The 18,883-nt window shown below is 37.2% G+C and overlaps 2 protein-coding genes across 2 annotated transcripts; one reads left to right on the forward strand and one right to left on the reverse strand.

Annotated features, from left to right (window-relative positions):
- Positions 1–1,630: 1,630 nt before the first annotated feature.
- LOC121503991 (retinol dehydrogenase 8) lies at positions 1,631–5,219 on the reverse strand. Its single transcript, XM_041778612.1, has 7 exons — positions 5,105–5,219; positions 3,722–3,874; positions 3,464–3,625; positions 3,198–3,377; positions 3,022–3,115; positions 2,702–2,885; positions 1,631–2,586 (listed from the first exon to the last, which is right to left on the reverse strand). Exons 2-7 carry the CDS (start codon positions 3,816–3,818, stop codon positions 2,377–2,379), a joined length of 927 nt encoding a protein of 308 aa, XP_041634546.1. The 5' UTR covers positions 3,819–3,874; positions 5,105–5,219; the 3' UTR covers positions 1,631–2,376.
- Positions 5,220–9,648: 4,429 nt separating this feature from the next.
- On the forward strand, positions 9,649–13,404 carry LOC121529605 (heme-binding protein 2-like). Its single transcript, XM_041817546.1, has 7 exons — positions 9,649–9,660; positions 9,788–9,847; positions 11,532–11,613; positions 11,703–11,823; positions 12,751–12,890; positions 12,998–13,164; positions 13,296–13,404. Coding segments are annotated over exons 1-7 (681 nt in total). The 5' UTR covers positions 9,649–9,658.
- The last annotated feature ends 5,479 nt before the right edge of the window (positions 13,405–18,883 follow it).

An 18,883-nucleotide genomic window follows, 5' to 3' on the forward strand; every position in this document is an offset into this window, starting at 1 on the left:
ATGTTTATTGTTCTTTATGTCTTAAACAGCAGCCCAACTACAAATTGTGTTTTTGCAATTCTCTTGTTTTATAATAAAATTTTGATTTTTGAAATCAAATTTTTGTAATAATGGATTTGACTTCATTAGTCTTAAATGCCTGTTTTCTGCATGCAAACCTACTTTACAGCCTTCAATCAAGACCAAAATGATAAACACTTGTCTGTCTGTATCAACAAGATTTATATCATAGACTGCACAAGGGTAGTGATATTTTCAGGAAGATTTAGGTGGATTGCACAAGTTTAATCAGGTGCCCATGATATTGGGTCTGTGTCTGTGGAGTGTTTGTCTTTAATATGGGCCAATTGTGGCTCGGTAGAGTTTTTCATCTCCCATCCAGAGGGTCATGGGTCCAATCACCAGCTGCCACGGCCACATGACCGTGGCAAGACACTTAACCGAATTTACTCCCTCTGCATGCACAGTGGCACGTGAATGTGTATGGATGCGTTTGGATTCGCTAATACTGATTGCCATTCTCAGTCTTCATTGCAATCTTTGCCAGCAGTGTATGAATGTGGAGTGAATGTGTAAGTGTGACATATAGTGCAAAAATGCTTTGAGCTGTCAGATGACCAGAAAAGTGCTATTCAAGCTCAAGTCCATGTATAAGCTCAAAAAGAAGATACAATGAACAGGTTAAAAGAGCCATAACCCACATTCATAAAGTCATCTTTTTGAATCAGTACAGATTTGTATTTCTTATTTAGTTTGCAAATGGGCCCAGCAGCTTCTAACCGTTAACACAGAAAACCCTAAAAATCAACCAGCTGTAATGGTAAATGGACATGAGCTTGTACAGGTGTTTTCAAGCTGACGGACAACTCAATTCAATTTTTGCACCACACCTCCCACACACACCCATTCACTACGTATTCACTCAATGCAATGGCATAGCTGGCATGGCCATCAGTATTACCTAAGCCTTTTCATATGCATCCGTACACAATCACATATCATTGACATGGAGGGAGCTTTCAGTGTTTTTCTCAAGGACACATTGATGTGACTACAGAAGCTGGGGATCGAACCTCCAACCTTCTGGCTGAGGGATGACAGACTCTTGCTGTGATACTGTCACCCTGCATTTACAGGACACATCTGTTTTTTTTAATTTTTAAAAAAAATCAGTGTCAAGTCAGCCAAGTGTCAATTACAGCCAGTTTTTAAAATATTAGCTTTAATATCTCTTACTGCAAGCACTATTAGTGGAATACAGAAGGGCAATTAAGTATCTTGGTCATGACATATACTAGTATAACCTTTTGGAGTAATTAATATAAATAAAGGTCCTACACAGTGATATGTACATTCAAAAATGTTATATTATCATCGTATTATTTATTCATTCATGGCCCTTTCTGCCTGTCTTTACATCATACACAGTATGGTACTATTTCATGTTCAAGTTGAATAATAGCACTACACAATGAATGCAATCCCATAATTTCTAATGTCATTTCTTTGTGTTATTTTGTCGACTAGACTTGTTTCCCTGAATAATCTGGCTTGAAGCATTTTCTCTTCTTCTTTAAAAAACTAGAAAGACAACTTTTTACTTCCATTGCTGTCAATGTATGGTGTTCAGCACAGCTGACTGAATGAATGACTTATTCTATTTTTAAAGATTTTTGGGGGGCTTTTTATGCCTTTATTCAGACAGGAGAAAAGTGGATAGTCAGAAAAAGAGATGAGAGGAAAGAGCAGCAGGCCAGAATAGAACCCAGGCTGCCCTGCCCCTCTTTTTCAAAAAGAGATCAAATATAACAAACAAAATTAAAAGCGTCCGACAAGGTGTAGGTAGAAGTGAAACTTATATCCCTACTACTTTCTCACTTCAATTCTTTAAAATCAAATTATTTATACATTTTCTCAGACGCCTTTACAACTTACATGCATACAACTCTCCCCAGTTTGTTCACACTCTTATCAAATAAATAAAACAGTTCCAGTTTGTTACAATTCAATTGTGCATCCAATGCAAATAAATGAATAGACACCTTCCTAACAGAATAATAAATCCTCAATGTACCTGCTGAAAAAATCTTTTTTGAAAAGTTTTTAAAATTGATTTATTTTTGAGCTTTGTTTCAACTCATCAGCTAAATCATTTCACAATTCATCTGAAAGTTTTTAAATAAATGTTGCACAATTGCAAAAGAAGTTTATAAATATTACATACATATTTCCAAAAAAACAAGAGATCATTAAAATGTAATAGTTACTGTGCTCAGAGTAAAATGTCTGTTATTTAACAGTCCATCATTCAATCTGTGTCAATGAGTACATTGATAGTCATTTCTTTAGAGGTCATGAGACCTGATGGTGAAGTCTTCATAACTTCTTTGCTCTCCTCTGCAGCATGCGCAGCACGCCAAGGGAAGCATTGAACACTTTGTCATGGTTAAAGGTCATTTTATAAAAAGCATCCAGAGGTAGCCGGCCAGTCGGATCAGCGTGCTTCAGAGCTGTCAGAGGCATGTACAGACGGTTGGTCTGGTGACGCAGAGGAGGCTCCTTGGTAGTAATCACTTTAAGAGTTTGCTGTATGAGAAAATCAAAACATTTTAAAACGGGGAGGGGATTCTTTAAATCTTAAAATGGCAATCTCAAAAGGTTTCAAAAACCTAAAACTGAAAAGATAACTGCTACCACTTGCCTCGGCCACTTCCTCCGGGGTCTGACCTAATGAGGAGAAGATCTTTTTAGAGTATGGCAGGTAAACTTCTCGGAACATCTTGGCAGTCTCCTCGTCTGCCCCTGATAGATCCATATTCTCAGCATCCTCGTACACTTTCCTTTCAAACTCCGTCACCACAGGGCCAGGTTCTACTAGAGTTGTCCTTGTAGGAAAGACATAAAAACAAAAGAAAACAGACAGAAACACAACATATGTGAACAAAGCTGACCCAGAAAGCCCACTTGAAGATTATGTGGAGTAGCTTGTCATAGCTAATGTTTTTCATGATATGTGATTACTTGATGTTAAACTTCAACGCTTGTATTGCCAGACTTTCACAAAATCCTTCCACAGCAAATTTGGAGGCAGAGTAGACGTCATTGAACAGGATTCCTGTGGATTAAAAAAGAAAGGGCTGATAAAAACATCTTTTAGCCTTTTCTTTTCTTAATGATACTGAAACAGACAAAAATACCTTGAATTCCCATGACACTGCTCATCACCACAATATGGCCGTTCTGCCTGCGCTTCATATCTGGCAGCAACTCCTTCACCAGGCGTGCAAGGCCAAAGAAGTTTGTGTCAAAGAGCTCCTTCATGGCAGAGATACTTTGGCACTCCAGAGGTCCAATCATGCCAACACCAGCATTGTTCACTGTAATAGCAGAGTAAATGTCTTGCTGCGGTTGAAAATGAACTTCAATTAAAAATTGGTCACGACATGAATAAGAAGAGACAAACCGAGAACATCCACCCGTCTGTCCGGCAAGCTGTTGACACACTCTCTGATGGAGGCTTCACAGCAGGCATCCAACTGTTTGATCTCCAAGGTTTTATTTAAGGAGTCGCCTGCCGCTTTTTCCAAGGGCCCTCGTTTTTCCAGGTCCCTCATCGTGGCAACCACTGCCTCAGAAAAACAATGAATACATCACATTTGTCAGTGGTGGCAGTGACTTCTGTCATCTACTTTGTTTTGGCTGAGGAGAGTCAACGACTGACCTTTAAATCGTTTCAGCTCATCCTTGGCCAGCCGGGCAGCTACAGCCAGACCAATGCCAGAGGAGCATCCGGTCACCAACACCCTCCTGGTCCCCATGATGCTTTGACCTCTGACCCAGGACTCAGGAGGATCCTGAGTGCTTGGTCAAAATTCTGTATTTAGAATGAAGCCTTTTTAAATTCATTGTAGTTGTGCAGTTAAGTTTTTGGTGAGCCTTTATCCTCAACACACAATGTGTACAAGCATACACGTTCATGATTCCTTTTCATGGCTTATACTGCTTAAACAAATCAGATTGGTCTGCATTGGATTGTGGTCTAATGACATCATTGTAATTAAGGCAATTAGTATTTCTTTTTTTTAATTTCTTTTACATGTTTACTTTGAAAGTTATCCATAAATTCAGATGTAGATCAACATGTGCTCTAGAAGCTTTGTTTTTTTTTAATTTATTTAAAGGATGTGATTTGAAACTTTTTATGTGTAAACTTCCTGTTTTTATTCAGTTTGTTCATTTGGATGCATCTGTTTTTAACAAATAAAGATTTAGTTTTTGCTTCAAAATATGAATTGCAATCAAAACTTAATTTACTGACGCACTTAACCCTGAGAGGCACAGCTGAGGCCAGTTCAGTATTTCTCTAAGATTATTTAGTCTGTAATCTGGTTTAAGTATCTTGGAATGTTTAGCGTCTGACAACAAGCTTAGTGATTTGTTCACTGGAAGCCTTCTATTCATTCTCAAACCAGTAACAGGTCTATTTCAATGATTATGTATGTAAGTCATGTGATAAATAATAACTTTGTAATTCAATTCTTGCCATAATCAGCATGTGTTTTATGTTGGTATACTAGTGAACAATATATAATAAATGGTTTCAAACTGGCATTCTACAGGTACCACTGGTGGTTTGGTGATTTATTTTAACATCTGTCTTCTGTTACAAAGTTTTAAATCAAAAATAGAAAAGGTGGAAAAGTGGCATCTTTCTTATATAAAACTGACTTTAAAGATGTCTTTACTCTTTGTGCAGATGTAGTCCAAAACTTAAACTAGTCAGCAGCACAACAATCAATGCAGCTGCAGGTTAGATACAAAATAGAGAGATGGTCTGCTTACAAAATTTCTTTATGGTCACTATTTTATTCCAGAAGAGCTAACGCCATAAGTGCGCATCCAATTATTAGTCTTTACGGTAGAAATTAAATTATTTTTGTAAAGTATTGAGAAGAACAGCAATGATCAAAGCTGAATTACAGCGACACCACTAGAAGATACAGTATGGTCGGTTTTGTGTACACCCTTTCCCTACAGGACCGGTTCATACCATCAAAGTACAGACTTTGAGGCCTATTTTTCTACTCTAAATGAAATCACCAACCTGTAGATCAAGCAGTGCGTCCTCTTTGACTGTGGATATGGAAAAGGACGGCGCCAAATCCTTTCGATGAACTTCACTCACCGGAGTAGTCAGAGGAGGGACACCTCGGGACACCTCGGCACAGGCGGCTACATAAGCCTAGCGATTACCTAAATGGGACACTAGGTCGACTCAGTGTATGGGAGTTGTAGTTCTTTATTGGGCAACTATTAAAACACAAAAAATCATGTGGTATGAACGGTATGACTGCATTCAGTAACGTGACCTTAAACACGACCAGATCTCCAACGTGTATGTGGACGCTCAAGTGTGAGTAGCCTAATGAATTACATGTAAGTTTGAGAGAAAGTATATTTAGTGTCTCCACTTCTAACCCCTATCGAAAATAACAAATCAAAACTCTTTAGATTCTCTACCAAAGACTGTAATATTAGGCCACAACTCCTGATTTTTATGGGCCAGTTAAATAGTTTCAGCTGTTTTATTCTGAAATTGTTTCCGGGTTATACGTCAGCCTACAAAGTGAAATTTGTCATAAATATATCTACTATTATTATTTATTTTGCTCTAATGACTAGTTACCTAAGCATATTCAATACAATAAATCATCATGACTAAAATAAACGATGTCCATATATCCATATAACCATTTTTTACTCTCAGTTAAACTATGGTACAACAGATGTTTTTTTTTTTCTTTATTCAGTAGTTTATTTAAAAATGGACCAGTTTGACACTGTCGTCGAAATATTCCGCAGACATTTCTGCCCACTTTTGCAATGACGTATTTCCTATTGGCTAAACAGGAATCAAAATGTTAGTTTGCCAGATACAGACTCATCAATTTTAATTTAGAATGCCATTTACATTCATGATGCATTTTAGTCTGTCTGCTACTCGGTTTATGCTAATTTATAATGTGCATTGGCTTTAAAACGTTTAAAAAAAAGGATCAGTTCAGTTTATTAAAATAAATAAATGAATGACTAGATAGATAGATAGATAGATAGACAGATAGATAGATAGAATTAAACAAATATACCATTTAGTTACTGCAACATCCAGCAAAGCTGAACGAAAAAAAAACAGGGAGACAATTTTATAAGGATATGTCATGTGTGTAGTGCTTGTTTGTTATATCTATACAAATATTGACATTGATATTCATTTAAAAATAAGGCTATATTGGCGATACACCGTGGACATACAATAGATTGAAATGGTTACTGCTTTGAACACAGGTTCTCAAGGGAACATGGACAAAAATAAACTAATTATGGAAAATTGTTGACATTTTTTTTACGTCGGAAGTTTACACCAGAAGTACTGTGCAATCCTTTTACCAACGTTGTGATTAACTTGCCGAGTTCAGCATCATGCAGCTCGTCACTGTGACCACTAGATGGCGGTAGATATTTTTTTTAAACCGTCGGTGAGCTTCAGTAGACTCTTTCAACCATGGGTGTTAAAAAACTAATTTTTATTCGTCTAGTTGACAAAATAACCAATGTATTTTGTTTAATAAAAGAATAACAAAAGAAACAATAATGATTAATAAAAAAGGATAATAATAATAATAATAGAAATGATAAATAAATAAACAAAAAATACAGCAAGTTGCAAGCTGTCTTGCATTTTTTCACTTGCTTATGTGGAGTCACATACTGCCAAATATACATTGTACACATGCATCTAAAATACAGATCATGAAAAAGTTCATTTTAGGTATGATTTGATTCAAGAAGTTAAACTTCCATAAATTCTGGATTTATCTCATTTAAAGTGAAATATCTGAAGACCTTTTTGTTTCAATCTTGAGGATTTCAGGTTACAGCTTGGGAAAATCAAACATCCACAATCAAAAACATTAGAATATTACAAAACAGCAATAAAAAGAAAGGATTTCTAATACAGAAATGTTGACCTTCTGGAAAGCTTTGTCCATTTTTGCACTCAGTACTTGGTCGAGGCTCCTTTAAAATTCATTCCTTCATCAGTGTGATGTGGCATATGAGTCTGGTGTCTCTCTTCTTCCTCCGCATTTCCCCAAATATTCTCTATGGTGTTCAGGTCAGACCAGTTGGCTGGCCAATCAAACAGTAATACCACATGGTCATCAAAACAGCTTCTGGTAATTTTGTTCTCACAGGTGCCAAGTCCAGCTGGAAAAGGAAATTAGTATCTCCATAAAGTTTTTCAGCAGGCAGAAGCACAAAGTGCTCTAAAATCTCCTGGTAGATGGCTGACAGCGTTGACTCTGGACTTGATTAAGCACTGTGGACCAACACTAGCAGTTGACATGGAATCCCAAACCTTTGCTGAATTTGGAAACTGAAAACACTGGACTTCAGGCACCTTGAATTTTGTGCCTCTCTGATCTTCCTCCAGACTCTGGGAACCTTGTCTCAAAAATAATATGCTAAATGTAGTTTCATCTGAAATCAAGACTTCAGACCACTGATCAACAGTCCAGTTCATTTTCTCTTTAGCTCAGGTAAGATGTTTATGATACTGTCTATGATTAGGGGTGCCCTGACACAAGGAATACAACAATTGTTGTACATTTATACTTTGTTACTGCCTCTGAGAACAACCTGCCCATTCAGCAGTGACCTTCTGTGGCTTACCCTCCTCTTGGAGGATGTCAATGTTTGTCTTCTGAACAACTTAGCAGTCTTCTCATGAATGTTGTGTGCACTGAAACAAAGGGAGAGAATGAAGGTTCAGGAAACCTTTGCAAATTGGACTTTTTCCACAATATTCTAATATTCTGAGATAGTGGATCATTGATTTTTGTGAGCTGTAAAAGCAGTAATCATCTAGATTAAATCAAAAAGGTCTAAAGGTATTTCACTTTGTATGAAATGAATTTAGAATACATGGACATTTAACTTTTTAAATTAAATCACAGCAAATAAAATGAACCTTTACATGATATTCATGCACCTTTAGGCTGGCTGCAAGACTTTTAGGCTTTCATGCTGCAGCTTTACATTATATGCTTCCTTTTCATTTTACTCCTGCATATACGTTTCCTTCAAACTGTCCTGGGGTTGGAAAGCCATGCATGATTCCTGGAGTATCTTCACAACTGTTGCATGCACAACTACAGGTTTGTTCCATTTTTCACTCATAAAAGATCCCAATCTCATGTCAACAAATGTTGAAAACGTCACACGTTTGCCAAACCCTTTGAGATCAGAGAGCTTTCAGACGTGAAAATATGGGCTGAGGCCGGAGGGAGGGTTTCATATGCTAAACCATCAGAGATTAAGCCTTAAAACACTGTTTTGCTCAAGTTACATGACCTATATTGAATGTTCATTGACAAAAGATGATAATGATCTTCTATAGGGAGCTTAAAAAGATGAATCCCCAAACCACCAGTGCATTGTATTACAGTACAGCATTGTGAACTGAGAAAATGATAATGCAGCAGTGTGACTGTGTCATAACTTCAAAAATATTAAAACATTTGCTGAAATACATTGAATGAACAAGTTTAGGCTGTTTTACAAGCAATTGTTTTGTGTTATGATTTAGGGATGTCAAAATGTAACCATCTCCAAACCTGTTTTCACATACACCTGCTTTAACAAAATCCAGTTCAACACTTCTGAGACAACAATTTTGTGATCAGTTTAAATTTTCTAAAATCATCTGCTGTTGGTGTGATCTGACATTTTGTCTTATGGATGAATGATTCTCATGAAGGATTCTTGGTGATTTTCCAGGTATGACACAGGTGTCGAATGGTCCCCCACCAACAAAACAGACAAAAGACACAATGCTTTAAATTCCCTGGTGACTTAAGTTCTTAAAGGGTCAGTCCGTCATTTCAGAGTTGACTCTTTGTTTCTGTCTGAATGTGGATACCAGAGCTGTTGTCTTTTAGGACACTGTGTACTGTGTCAGTATACACAATATTACATGAGAACAAGGTGTTTCTCTCATGTTGTCAAGTAAAAATGTGAGCAACATAACATGGAGTTGTCTCACAGTGTAGAGTCTCCACGTGATGTAGTCAAACCAAATCAACATGTTAAGTACTTTAAGTGTCAACTGTTTTAATCAGTGTTTTTGCTCTTAAATGATCATTGCCCCCTCAGAGGAGAAAAAAAATTAAGTGGTAAAAACAGATGGTGACAGTTAGAGAATGAGGCTTTTAAATGGAATGTAATCCAGCAGAGCATTTCTACCATAATGTCCACCTTTAAATAGCTGTTACCATTTTACTTATTTTGTGTTTGACTGGTAAGATTATACCTAACTGTCAAAACTGGATCCTCTTCAGAGATTCAATCAATTCATTAAGTTACATAAATGATGCATGTAAATGATACCCTCAGTCTATTTGTCCCTGCAGGTAAAAGTTCTTTATCTCTAGTCTCTGCTTTGGATCCTCATTGGTCACTGCTCATAATGCCTCCTGACTCTTGTTCTGGGTTAAGGGAGTGGCCAGTTTACCTTTTATAAATAGAGCTGGAATAGATAGTTGCAGTGGACCAGGCAGAAAAGTTACTCAGACAACACAGAACCCAACACTCTGAAAAAATGTGAGTACTTTTCTAATTGACTGGATTAAAAAAACTTATAAATTTGTAGGACCATGAAGTTTGATTTCATGGTCTTTTTGGGTTGGTCTTAGTTTTGGCTAAAACCCCCTTTATGTTTCTCTTTTAGGCTTTTTCTTTCAGGGCTTGTTGGCGCTTTGCTGTTGCTAACTGCTGAAGCAAGAGTTGGGTAAGAAGTCTTCTTTTTGATGATTTCTGCCTTTCACCAAAATTCTTGAAAAAAATTGTATAAAAAAATTAGAAGAAAAACGATTTCAGACACTAGGACAGCTGGCATTTTACTGATTATGAAGAAGATTTTTGAGCATTTGAAAATATGAATATTTCCAATCTGATCCAGGCACAGATGATGACTACCAGAGGTGGAAAGTAACTAATTACATTTACTCTTCTGTAATTGAGTAGCTTTTTTGTTTTTTTGTTTTTGAGTACATTTTGAAATAATTACTTTTACTTTGACCAAAGTTTTAACAGGAGTAACTGTACTTTTACTTGAGTACAATACTCTTGTACTTTTTCCAACTCTACTGTCTACAAAGTTGTACATAGGAAGTAGGGATGTGCAATATTACCTGCATGCAGATGTGGATAAAGTACCTGACTATATTTTAAGTAAAAATACAGTTACTTTGGTTAAAATGTACTTAAATAGTAGTAAAAGTACTGCTCTATAGATCAACTCAAGTAAAAGTAAAAAGTAAGTAATTGAAAGTTTACTCAGAGTATTGAGTACTGAGTTGCTAATTTTGAACCCAATGGGTTTTTGATCTTTCTTTAATGTGCAGTATAAATGAGAGAATATGGATGTCCAACAAGGTTGTTTATTATAAGGTGTCACTTAACATAAGGTGAAATGCAACAGGATGAAATGTGGTTTTATTCTCTCTCCACTAAACGTCATGTCATGTGGAAGTCAATCTTGTAATCATTTTCTTGTTGTTGGCAAAAAGCTTAGACCTCCTCGTTTTGGCTTTCAGTATTTATTTTTTACTCAGTACTCTATGCTTTTTAAAAGGCAACTAAGTACAATACTTCCCCCAAAATGTACTTAAGTAAAAGTACAAGTAGTGATTTTAAAAAGAACTTTATAAAGTACAAGTACACAAAAAGCCACTCAACTACAGTAACTTGAGTAAATGTAATTAGTTACTTTCCACCCCTGCCTGTATGATATCAGTACCAACAAGTATTAGCTTAAAAAGTGAATGATCTGCAATGAAAATATGTGCTGATATTTACAATCTATATTTTGGCTATGAAATTCTGCCTTTATCAGCTGTAAATATTGACTATATGATCAAATAAGGTTGTAGTTTTAGGCCAGACTGACAGACTTTTTCTTTATTCATCATTCCTTGCTTTTTAAAGTGAGTTTTAAAGACTGGACTTAATTTAAATAAAGTTATTGATAGTGGTAACAGCTAGAATTAATTTGTAAATATTGGCATATCAGATATCAGTAAAAATCCAGTATCATTCATGCCTAACTGTAATAGAAGGATTCCACATCCTAAAACAGCTTTTATATTTTACTTTATTATAGAGGTGTAACTTCACCTGAAAAAAACCTGTTTGGATATCCATATTCCTATGTTGTTCTTGCCAATAAGGAAAGATCAAATTCTACTGTACATCTCCTCCATATCTACTCAGTACTTAGTACTTGACATAAACTTTAAATGTAATACTTTTTCCTTTGAGTCAATTTATGATCAGCATTTTTACTTAAGTAAATTTTGACAGGAGTAGCTGCATTTTTAAGTACAATAGTCCAATACTTTTTCCACCCTTGGTAACTACTAAACAATTGACAGTATTTGCTCCTTTTTAAAAGTTTTTCTTTGATTAAACAGAAACTCCTCTGACTGCGAGTTCTGCACTGAGACTGAAGAATGCCTGTTATATGATCTGGTCTGTGAAACTGACAGATATGAGGTAAGCATGTTGTGCAACCTTTTTTCCACTATTTAAGTGGAAGAAAGTTTCAAAAGGCCAAATCCCCTGTGTTTACTCATGCCCTTCAGGTCCGGCACTACAGCGCTGTCAAATGGGTTTACACTACAGAGAAAGGCTACATCATGGAATTTGCAGTATGGAGAGCAGTCGAACGACTGATTGAATACATCAGTGGTGAAAACAAGGAGGGTGCGTATGCATACCTCTTATACTTTAGATTCATTTGTATTGAGGCAGGTCTATGAGATCAAGAGAAACCCCTGTGAAAGACTGAACAATTAACATCGAACACAATCAAAACCATAATTCTGTCTTTGTTAACTGTGTTGTTTTGTTGGGGGGGGGGGTCATAAGACACTCAAGGGGTGTCACAGGATGCTTTCAAAAAGAAAAAAACAAAAACAAAGATAAATGTAGAATTTATTATGATTTTAAGTGGTAAATTGTATCAATTAATGTACAAAATATCGATCAAATGAGTCTGATTTAAAATAAAAACATAAATATTGTGTTATGTAAAGCACAAATATTATGTTATGTAATATTTATGTTTAAATGTACAAAACCGAGACTTTGAAAGTAAATTAATTTTTTAAAAAGTATATTAGAAATGTACATAAAGTACATTAGAAAGTACATTTGTACATGATGCTTTGTGCAACATTGTATGCTTAAACCATCTCCAGGGAAGGTGAGGGCCCCCAGTTTTGACAGTTATTTTGGGGGTCATGGGGGGGGAGTTTGGGATCCCCTGCTTTAAATAACTTTTGAATTCACAAGTAAATACTCATTAATCTCTATATGTGTTCATTTTGTCCATTACTAACATTCTAATATCCATATGCTTTATATTAAAAATGATCCCCATATAAACAGGCAAGGAACCATATATGGTCACTTCAATGGCCTTGGTTTACAATATGTAATGACAAAAAATATATATGTATAAGAGGCAAAAGTACTGGGATGTTCATAAATAATTTCCGGAGCTTGGATTTTGAATTTCCAGTTTGAGGAACAGAAATGCTTTGGCAGTTCATCTGGATATGTAGTCATAATATTGGCTATTTGAGAATTGTCCAAAAACAGCTGTGTTGTCTTCGTATATATTTTCAGGAAAGAAAATCAAAATGACAACTCCTGTTGTTGTGACTATTCCTGAGAACACAAGATTTTGGGAGAAGAATGAGTATGTAGTAAGTTTCTTGCTGCCATCTGAGCATCAGAGGAATGCCCCCATGCCTACTGATGATAAGGTAAATTCCTTTGGCAAAGCAGACAAAAATACAACACATCAAATGACATTTGACCATGTTCTAAACTCTGAAGCTGACTCCCAGACCATGAAACTTTTCTACCTTAGCAGGTGCTCTTCTACGACCAGCCAGAAATGTACATGTATGTACTGGGCTATGGAGGATGGATGACGAGTCTTTCTGACAAAATTAAATCCAGCAGTCTCAGCCGAGCACTGAACTCAGCTGGTGCAAAGTACGTGAAAGACTTGCACTTTGCAGTTGTCTACAACAGGTAAACACATCATCATCACTTTCTGAGTTTATCAAGGGGATATGATAGAAGGAGAAGAACATCTTATCATAAATCATGCTCATACCTTTCTTTTCCCTGTGTTTGTGTGCATGTGCTTTTGTTACCTGCAGTCCAATGAAGTGGTTTGATAGGCACAATGAGGTGTGGATGCTTGCTGATGGTAAGCCGGTGTGTTCCAGCAGCGAGGACATGGATATTGGATTTCCTTTTTTCAACTGAATATTTTCCATAAATATTTTGTTCGTGAATCACAGTTTGAGGGGAGACGTCGTGGCAATAGCTATCTTCAAGTCCCATCATAAGTGTCACAAATATAACTTTCCAGTGACACCACAGATTTGTACTGAATAGTGTGTGCTCTATGTTACGTCTATTCAAGGGTTTTTCTGACAGTGTCTGATCTATTCAATAAAGTAACCCCCTTTGCATTCATTTCTTTTAGTTGGCCTTAATCAATAAAATTTGTTGTTCTTCGGACTTAAACTAATTGTGTTGGAGTCTTAAAATTACATGAAGACTACATATAGTGGTCTCTCTTCAGATTACACTGATGTTGATCTACATTTCCACCAGGTGGCACTATTATACATCATTCTCTGATAAGAACACACAAGGACAGTTCAGTTTTTTAATTTCATGAGGACTGCATCACCTAAAGATGATTGTATTGTTAGAGGCTTTACAGAGCAATGAGGTTCACTGTTTTATTGATATTTGTCATGATGCACAAACTGAGGTGTAGGTGACTTAACTATTCACCTTGAAGTGCACTATGACCGTGACGTCACTGTATGCTTTATCAAATGAGCCTGTTGAATGGCACCTTGAATTTCTCCCTCTGTTGTTTGGGAATGATGAACAATATTATCACTGTGTCAGGTTTACAGGTATGCTGAAAGATGTTGTTTTACATTATACAAAGACATTTTTATTTAACTTTCATGCCCTGGAATGCATAATCGGTTAATTAATTCTGTATGTTTGATAGATTTTGAATAATGAAGATATAAAGTTCAAGCTAGACTTTCATTCAGGGATATAACATTTGTAAGCACCTTTGCATACACCTCACTATGATGGACAGCAGTGCTGTTGTATTTGATATTGTGATGTGCCTCAGCCAATCACATAGCAGTAACTCAATGCATTTAGGCATGTAGACGTGGTCAAGATGAATTGCTGAAGTTCAAACCCAGCATCAGAATGGGAAAGAAAGGAGTTTGAACATGGCATGGTTGTTGATGGCAGACGGGCTGGTCTGAGTATTTCAGGAACTGCTGATCTGCTGGGATCTTCAAGCACAGCCATCTCTAGGGTTTACAGAGAATGGTCAGAAAAAAAGGAAACTATAAAGTGAGTGGCAGTTGTGTGGAGGAAAATGTCTTGAGGTCAGAGGTGAACGGAGCAGACTGGTTTGAGATGATAGAAAGGCAACGGTAACTCAAATAACCACTTGTTACAACCAAGATAAGAACAGCATCTCTGAACAACACGTCAAACCTTGAAGCGGATGGTCTACAGAGGCAGAAGACCACACCAGGTGCCACTCCTGTCAGCTTAGAACAGGAAACTGAGGCTACAATTCACACAGGCTCACCAAAACTGGACAATAAAAGATTAAAAAACATTGCCTGGTCTGATGAGTCTCGATGTCAGCTGCAACATTCACATTGTCATATTGTAAACATAAAAGGATAGATCCATCCTGCCTTGTATCAACGGTTCAGGCTGGTAATGGTGGTGTAATGGTGTGGGGGATATTTTCTTGGCACACTTTGGGTCCCTTAGTATCAACTTAGCATCGTACCACAGCAAACCTGAGTATTGTTGACCATGTCCATCCCTTATGACCACAGTGTAGCAACTGAGTGATGCTGTGGTACATTTGGCACAAATGAAATATGTTGTGATGTAATGATAGTAATAAGTAACAGTTTGGTTAACTGGACATGAATCTATTAACTAAATTCAAGCTGATCACATAATGCTGGTATGACTTAATACAGTCATGTTAACAGTCTCTTCGTAAGTTATTATGTCCATATTTATAAAACTACAGAATTATATCTAATATAACAGAGTTTTGGGGAAAATGTTGACATAACTTGGTTGAGTAAACCAAAAAACTCTATGTCTTTTAAAAAATCTGCATGGATTAGAGTTAAATAGAAAAGTTTGTACACCAATTAAATTTATGATGCAGATAAAGTTCAGATGAACCTCAGTACCTCTGTGTATGGGACTAGCTCACTAGAGGACAGGCACAGGAGGAGGAAAAAACCATGGGCTGCATGCATTAATTGATCTCTGATAGGATGGCATGATAAAATAGTAAAAAAAAAAAAAAAAGAAAGCTTCAAACTTACAATGCTACTGTGAATGTTAGTGATGTCAGACTGCAATGAATTTACACACATTTTTGTAATTGTGTTAAATTTTCTGCAATTAACCAATCTAAGTAAATCAAAATATCCGACAGCACTAAGTGAAGCATCCCCAGTTGGAGCAATGGAAGACTCTCAAACTGATGGTTTAAGACACCTTTTAGTTTTCTTTTAAGCTGTGAAAATAGTTTTAAAAACCCACCATAAGAGCTGTGAAAAATAGTAAAACAGACATTTCAAAACTGAAAATAACTAAACATAATCCAAGCAAGAATGGCAATTCCAAAAATTGATTTACAAAAAAAGGGTTTTACCACCTGCTGGTCTCTTTACATCCATCCATTTTCTATACCACTTATCCCGTTGGGGGTCACATGGGGCTGGAGCCTATCCCAGCTGTCATTTGGCAAGAGGCAGGGTACACCTTGAATTCATCGCCAGTCATCACAGGGCACATAGAGACATACAACCAGACACGCTCACACCTACAGCCAATTTTGAGTGATTAATTAACGTAATGAACATGTTATGGTGGTGGGAGAAAGCCGGAGTACCCGGAGAGGACCCAAGCCCGGGGAGAACATGCAAACTCCACACAGAAAGGCCCTGACCGGAAAGCAAACCAGGGACTTTTTTGCTGTGAGGCAACAGTGCTAACCCCTGCGCCGCCGTGACATACCTGATACCAGGGTCACTCATACTTCATCTGTGATGGGTCTGATGTCCTGGTACCCTGGTCAAAAGTAAAGCAAACAGAAACGATTAATACATTTTCTCAACAGGAAAAATCATTGTATAAGTAATGTAACTTAGACCCTTGTACACATTTGAAAAACATATTTTATACTCAGTACATTCAGCCCACTGCCATGAGGCTCTCAATTAAAACAACACAAGGCACTTATAGAATAGTGCCGCTTAGCTCCGCCTATGTCTGCTGTCTACTTCTTGATTAAATTGAGGACTCTGCTGAATTAACGTCACTCAGTACAGTGTATTTACTCAACAGTAAACCAACATTTTGATTTCACTGATGAATTCCATTCATTTTTAAATTGTTTTTTTCATTCTTGCAAAGGTAATCTTACACTTATCTATTTAGCAACTGTAGTGTTAAATAACTAGCCCACTTGCTAGCTAACATCAGCTACCTTGTAAAATAATATTTTTGTTATCATTGTACAACATCCTCAATATAAAGACATCACATCACAATGACTTGCAAACATCACAGACTACACTAAAAAAGTTTACTTACTATGAGAAACATGTGGATGTCACTGGATTGAGAAACCATTGCTCCATGTGTCAGTTCGGGCCACTTTCACTTCCTTTTTTTATGTAATGAACTTCTGAGCATGTGCAGTTTGTTCCTGTAAGGGATCCCATCTAGGACAATTTTAATGCTCAGTTTTTAATTGTGTAATTTTACCTAACAGAGTTAAGTTCGTCCAAGTCAGGACAGCTTTGTTGCATTGGTGAAACTTCAGATAAAGTTGAACTTCCTTATATTTGGTTGGGTTTAAAACAATTCCAAGCAAACATTAGCTACCATCTAAAATACTGTTTTTTTGTTATTATTTTACACCAACATTCTCAATACCAATACATTACATCACAATGACTTGCAAACATCACAGACTGTATTTAAAAATGTACTTACTCAGAAAAACATGGGGGTTGAGAAATCATTGTTCCATGTGTCAGTTCAAGTCACTTCCTTAATTTTATGTAATGAACTTGTGAGCATGTGCAGCTTGTTACTGTATGGGATCTTATCTAAGATCTGCTCTGTTTGTAATTGTGCAATTTTACCTAACAGAGTTAAGTTTATCCAAATCAGGACAGTTTTGTTGCATTGGTCAATCTTCAGATTTAGTTTAACTCCCTTAAGTTGTTTAGGGTCAAAACAGTTACCTGCACATATCATTTAATTTAAGCAACAGTACATTAGTTTACCTGAACACTCACTGAGTGTATGTTCTAGCTGTCACTATCTTGTCTTGTAACCTTCTACCAGTTAGAGATAATTTAATGTAACAGATTGCTTAATGTATCTGGTGATAATGATGACACAGTCGGGGATACAGAAAAATTCTCAGAGGCTGCTCTTTTCTCTCTCTCTGCATGCTGGATTTGGTCCACATTCAACAAGGCATTACTTGCAGCCACTCTGATGGGGTTTTTCCTCCCTTCAATCAATTTCACCAGCTTCCACAGCACTTTTACCACTTGGTTCCAGTTCTTAGGCTATGTTCACACGGAAAGCTTTCATGCTTAATTCTGATTTATTGCTCAGATCTGATGTTTTTGTTTGGCTGTTGGCATTACATTGTAAATACAGCCTGAATGCAGACTGCTGTGAACAGGTCACAGCCCTGAAGTGACCTGCATGTGCAGTCGGAAGCGCGTTTATCAAAAGTAAATAGGCAATACTCGGAGTCTGAGGCTCCTCTTCAGCTAACGCCACAGATTCAGCAGCCTGGGCCATAAAGTATACCCCCACAGCCCACTGGGGCCTGCAGTCCAAACACCGCTGGCGCACCCGCATTTGCCTACTGCAGCGTAGTAACCAATTGCAGCTCTGTCTGTTTGGTACAGTCTGCCTCCTGTAGGCACAATGAGCAGCTGACAGACATGTCAATCAATCAACACCTGGAGCCTCATCCAGTTATCCCCTAACCTTGCAAAGCAGGTGGATACACCTGTTTCCTTGTTTATCAGTTGCAAATCCATCTTGCAAAGCTCCCATCTGAACCATCTGGGCTTGGTTAGAAAGTGACAGGACCAATCAGCGAAGAGGGGCAGTACTTTCGGGCGTGGCAGAGTCGTGACGTAAGCAAGCAGCAACAAGAGGCCGATGCAGTTATGGCAGAAGACATTATCGTGGATGCTGCTAAAGCACCAGTTTTATCAGAACTTGACAACATTTCTTCATTAAAAGAACAAAGAACAGCAGTGAGTTGTTTTCTTTTCAAAAACAACAAAAGTCATGTACTGACATGTCTACAGTCGCCATGGTTCGCATTATGGAGTTTACTCTTCAGTCGCTGCACACCTTGGTAGCGGCGATGTCATATGTTTTATTGCTCTGATTGGCCCTATTACCCTCTTTTTTTTCAAAGGCTCTGCCCTTTCCCAAGCGCTGTATATCAAAGGTTTTCCAGATGGACATGTGAAACAATCCATCTGGCGTGTCAGTTTAGTTATCCCCGCCTCCGGACTCAACTTTCGCAAGACAATGACAGCCTGGTTTACTGACACAAACTTACCAGTAGTTTGTTGACAAAGTTTGCTGTAATAGCAGCATGTTC

The sequence above is a fragment of the Cheilinus undulatus genome, linkage group 21 (genome assembly GCF_018320785.1).
Source record: "Cheilinus undulatus linkage group 21, ASM1832078v1, whole genome shotgun sequence".
NCBI lineage: Eukaryota > Metazoa > Chordata > Actinopteri > Labriformes > Labridae > Cheilinus > Cheilinus undulatus.